Genomic DNA, 5213 nt, shown 5'->3' on the forward strand with positions numbered 1-5213 from the left:
ATTACTCACATTGCAACACACTAGATATGTCTAGATTAATGTGAAGCATCTAATGGAGTATTACAATATCTTTAAAAGAAACGAGAGGCTACAATTTAAAGAAGAAGTGAGAATTAAAACCGATTTATTACTCTAACTTTGAGATATTCAAAGATGACAAAATGTAATTTCGGGTATATCTTTATGTCAGCAGACAAAACTTATTTCATGGAGGAATCATAATGCACTGATATTAACAACCTAAGTTATAATGACATAATATAGTCACTAAATGTTGTTGGAAATTTATCAGTAGACTCATAAGTTTATTAACTTCATATAATTAATGTTTTGAAGAATTAGTGTGATAAAGTCGGCTACCATGACTCCTTGAACAGTAACAGTTCAAGAAGTGCTGCATTAATTTTTCGATACGCAATTAATAATTCGTTTATGAACGAATTGAGGAAACTAAGTTTGTATCGAATACATTCATGATATGCTTAAGGATCCTATAACTGAATGGCTATTACCCATAAGTCTTATTAAGAGAGCTCAGAGACGGGTATTAATTGATGGCCATGCGCAGCTGCATATCGTACTATGAATGACTAAGTATTAGTTAATTTTCCTCATCGGTTTGATTTTGTATGTCTCTAAGAATATGTCAAGCTAGCATAACGGCATATAGACAAATATAGTTACAAATCAAACAAAGGGCTTATACATATTTTGATCGTAACTATTAGGTTTTAAATTGAGGCTATAGTATGACTAATGGGGGTCCTGAGTCGAATGATGATTCAACGGCTGTATTTCTCTGCTATAGTTCTTGGTTTAAAGCTAAAAATGAGTGTTAACTCCTGGCCAGGCTCACCTAATACTCATGATAAATGATTACTTGGCTAAGTGGGAGAATGTGAGATTAAATATATAAATGTAATATTTAATCTTGTAGCCTATATAATCATTTATATTATATCAGATCAAAATATATTTATTAACCTATTAATAATTAGTTGGTAATTGTTGATGGACCATATTACCCTTATTAACTAATTGGGTTTCCTCTTGGGTGTATAAATAAGGGGCTTATTAGAGAGTTAAAGGGTTACACACATTACACAATCAAACCCTCATAACAACATCAATTTCGTCACTCTCTCCCCTGAACCGAAATTACCCTACCTTCGGTTTCATCACCATCATAATCTTACACCCTAAGGAGGAACCAGATCATCCTGACAATCATGTCGAACTCAATGGCTGCATCTCTGACTGGATTTTCTGCTGGCCTGTCTGCTGTAACAGGTATTATTCATGTTTTCCATTACATTTAAACAGAACTGATCCAACATGATATACTTGGGTAGAATTATATTTGGTGGTGTCTATTATCGGATTCCTTCTTTTCATTTGTAATATACAAAGAGTGAACTCTTCAACGTACATTTAAAAAATATGAACTCAGTATAAAAAAGCTTGGTACACTATTGTTCATTTTCATGTCTTGAATAATTAGATTGCTAAAGAGCCTAGGACTAATTTGGTAGGATAATAGATTCAATAACAAATCAACACAATTCTAGAGAAACACTAGGGACTAGTATTTCATTTTGAGAAGTAAACTAAATTTAGAAACTGACAATCTTTTGCTACGTGAGGTTTTCATTAAATAACCAAAGAAACTTAGATGACCAAATCCTTTTAAGTGACCATGCATTTACAAACTTAAATATAAATCCTAGCTAGTTACAAGGTTAGTAGCAAAATACGATAACACCAAAGGACAAAGGTATCGATCATAGGAGTTTTTTTTCACTATTATATAAAATATTAACCATTACATACATGATTAGCTCAATGGTTGAAAAGGGTTAGAATTCTTTCTTTTACTTGGATATTAATAATTATTTGTTTCATATGTATATCGTACAACATTCTACATTACCCATCTGATATGTTTTTTTGTTAAATATTTTCTTTATTTGGCACGAATAAGATAATATTCGACTTAAATTGGCCCGTTTACTTAAATAAACGCGTCAAAATTACCACCGACAATCAAAATGTTCACCAGCTACAACGAAGCTGCAATTATGGAATGTACCCATGAAAAAGGAACAGTTTTTCTCTGGTGAAATTCAATTTTCCTACCCCTAAACACAGAAAAGTAGGGATGTGGGAGATTAATTTTATCTTCAAGAAATTACTAAACTGATTTTCATGAGATATGCACCAAATAATAGCGCTCTCTAATCTACACTTTACCCACAACGAACCATTTAATCATGAAGTTGCCTCAAACTGCGACTCGATTAGTACATACAACGGCTTCCCATGCAATCTTAATCGTTCACGGCCCTACACAATCCAAATTATCAAAACAACAGTTAGTTTTGGATCCATATTATTGCAGAAATATAACTCGCGAAATAACATATATGCGTGTTTGGGAAAGGGAACCTTTAAGTCTGGGACTTCAACCACACAAGCGCATTCAACAACCACAGCACCAGCGCGTTCTGGGAAAGAAGTCAATTGTTTTAATCAAGATTTGTTAATTAGCTCTCTTAAATATGAATAGGAATATTAGTTTGTAAAGGGATACCTAGCAAGTTCATTGCAGCACAAAGGGTGCCACCAGTAGCAACCAAATCATCAACCACAAGAGCGCGCTCTCCCCGTTCAACAGCTCCTACATGCATTTCAAGGCAATCTGTCCCGTATTCCAATACGTATTTTTCTGATATAACTTCACCTGTAGTTCTAACAGTGAAACACTACACATACGTGTGTATCATCAATAGAGAGCTAACAAGAAAAGATGTCAAGTACCAGGCAACTTTTTCGGTTTCCTTAATGGAACAAACTTTGCTCCGATCGCCAGTGCGATTGCAGGACCAAACATAAAACCCCGAGCTTCGATACCTGCCAGTACACAACCATCTTAACATATCCATACCTAAAAATGCTTTTTTACAACATAATATTTGGTCTAAATGTTCAGAAACCAAACACTAGGTTGCAACAAAAAAAACAAGTGACTTTTAACAGACATAAAAAAAGAACCCACTTGATCAACAATAATTGATTATCAGAAAAAGACAGATGAATACAATGATTAACCATAAAGAAAGTGTGAGCAACTCATTCAAACACTAAGTAATTAGTTAATATATATACAGTGGCACCTTCTTTTCAACACCATATGATGATAACCGCGATCAGACTCGAAACACCACATACAAGCATATATTATACAGATGACGCAACCCCCCCCCCCTCCCCCCCCCCCCCCCCCCCATAGATACACACATACATCGGACACGCTCATTAGAGAATCAGTTTAAGTGTCACATAAACAGTTGTACGATTTGCTTTATGTGATGCATATGATGATTAATTATAACTATCTACCCTAGTGTCTTTCGAACTTCCATTATATCTCTAAAGTAAAGCACTACGTACAAGTACAAGTGCGTTATACAATTCTCATTATCTGTATATAATATATAATCCACAATGCAATGGAACTAAACCAAACACAATTAAAAGGGATTGAAAAATCCATCATTACTAGGAGGGGTCCTACCCAACAACAACAACCGCCATTATCCCACCCTAAATTTGGATCTTGAAAGAGATCGAGCACATGCTTTAGTAAGCAAAGGCCACTTTTAGCCGCTCATACTCATTCATATCAAGTAATCACTGACCCCTCCATCCCCACTATCTATCAACCACTACTACTTAATATTTAATACTCCAAAAACAAAACAAGATTTCATATTTAAGACACCCTCTTCTTGTCTTGTAGCTCAGTTTTTTTTTTTTTTACCGAAGAATTGTTCTATTAAGAATGAAACAACAATCGCGCTTCGAACACCTAAGCTGTAATGTCTTCGGGCAAGATTTTGATAAGATATTTATGTACCATAGTCGTTCAACTGTCATGAATTTTCTACTCAACCACTTCTTATAAAAAAATGAAATATTTGACTATATATATTTCATAAAAGTCAACAGCATCACTCATTTACAAGGATTATAGTGGGAGGATAGTCAACAAAGTTTGAAACTTTGCAAAAAGATTTGGAAATATTGCAATTTTCCTGTCACATTACATAGATGTATAGAAAATATAATACAAGTGTTTCACTCTCCCTATACAACCGTGTTATGCATTATAGTTAAACCAAAATGCGTAAATATTAATGTAATCATAGTATGTAAGAAGAATTAAAATACACTTGTACGCAATGTTTCACACATATATTAAGATTTATAAAACCGAGCTGTGTATCATAGTTGAACCAAAAATGCATAGATATTAATGAAATAGTTGCAGTTTTCTACTTCATCTTAAAAGTTATTTAATGCCTGTATAAAAATTTAGAAATAAGTGACCATATCTGCTAGCCTGGCTATCAACTAAAGATTGTTTTATATTGCAAAACTCAAAAGTCAAAATTGGACCCTATCTTTCAATAAGTATATAGGGGAAATTAAAGGTGATGTTCAATGAGCATTTATCCTAATTGCAATTAACTTTAATAAAACCTAAACAAAGTTAAAAATATTTTACCTGCAACTACAGAAATATCTTTCTGTTTGTAACGCTCAACGAACAAATCGATCGTGTCTTTAAAGGCCTTTGGATCGAGCAACAATGTAGTGATGTCTAAAAACAGTATTCCTGTTGTTCACAACATCTTTTCACAATTATTGTTCATTAATGCAAGCGAGATTATGTGTGTTATTTCATTTTTTTTCCTTACCGGAAAACATAGAGCTTATGCATTTATGTGAGTTTACCTGGTTTGGGGAAGTCGGGGACGACGCGTAGGGTGGACTTGATGGCATTAATACGATCGGCCGAAGCGTCGTTTTCGCCGGCCGACATGGTTCAGATAGTGATACTGCGTGTGGTGTGTGGGTGTTTTAGTGTGTGTGTGTGGGTGAAGTAGCAGTTGAAGAAAATTAAATGATGGAGTTATAACGGAGGGGAGAATTGGGAGGGAAAAATGGTGTATTTATAAGAGGGGGTTGTGGTTACTTTACCTCATGAGGGTGAAAGTTGTTGTATTACAAAAGAATGAGGGTTATTTTGAAAGTAGCATTTCAATGAATAAAAGTGATAGAAACGATCCTTGTAGTTTTAAAAGTTACTTAGTATCAAATAGGTATGGTTTTATTCGTTTATGTAACATCAAAGATAGAATTAGTTAATA

The 5213-nt window shown here is 34.1% G+C and overlaps 1 protein-coding gene across 1 annotated transcript; it reads right to left on the reverse strand.

The window, feature by feature from the left end:
• Positions 1–2030: 2030 nt before the first annotated feature.
• LOC110921744 (adenine phosphoribosyltransferase 4) lies at positions 2031–4996 on the reverse strand. The gene is made up of 6 exons (XM_022166094.2): positions 4798–4996; positions 4568–4678; positions 2818–2910; positions 2591–2740; positions 2446–2504; positions 2031–2343 (listed from the first exon to the last, which is right to left on the reverse strand). The coding sequence occupies exons 1-6, from the start codon at positions 4883–4885 to the stop codon at positions 2269–2271; spliced, it is 576 nt and encodes a 191-aa protein (XP_022021786.1). The 5' UTR covers positions 4886–4996; the 3' UTR covers positions 2031–2268.
• Positions 4997–5213: the final 217 nt, after the last annotated feature.

Source organism: Helianthus annuus, chromosome 17 (genome assembly GCF_002127325.2).
Source record: "Helianthus annuus cultivar XRQ/B chromosome 17, HanXRQr2.0-SUNRISE, whole genome shotgun sequence".
In the NCBI taxonomy this organism is placed as follows: Eukaryota; Viridiplantae; Streptophyta; class Magnoliopsida; order Asterales; family Asteraceae; genus Helianthus; species Helianthus annuus.

Bases quoted from the DNA above. Each gene is read 5' to 3' on its own strand.
- LOC110921744 (XM_022166094.2), bottom strand. From the start codon at position 4,885: ATGTCGGCCGGCGAAAACGACGCTTCGGCCGATCGTATTAATGCCATC. The intron at 2,741-2,817 runs GTACTTGACATC...TTAGAACTACAG, and splicing joins GAAACCGAAAAAGTTGCCTG to GTGAAGTTATATCAGAAAAA. The intron at 2,344-2,445 runs GTTCCCTTTCCC...TGGATTGTGTAG, and splicing joins TTGAAGTCCCAGACTTAAAG to GGCCGTGAACGATTAAGATT.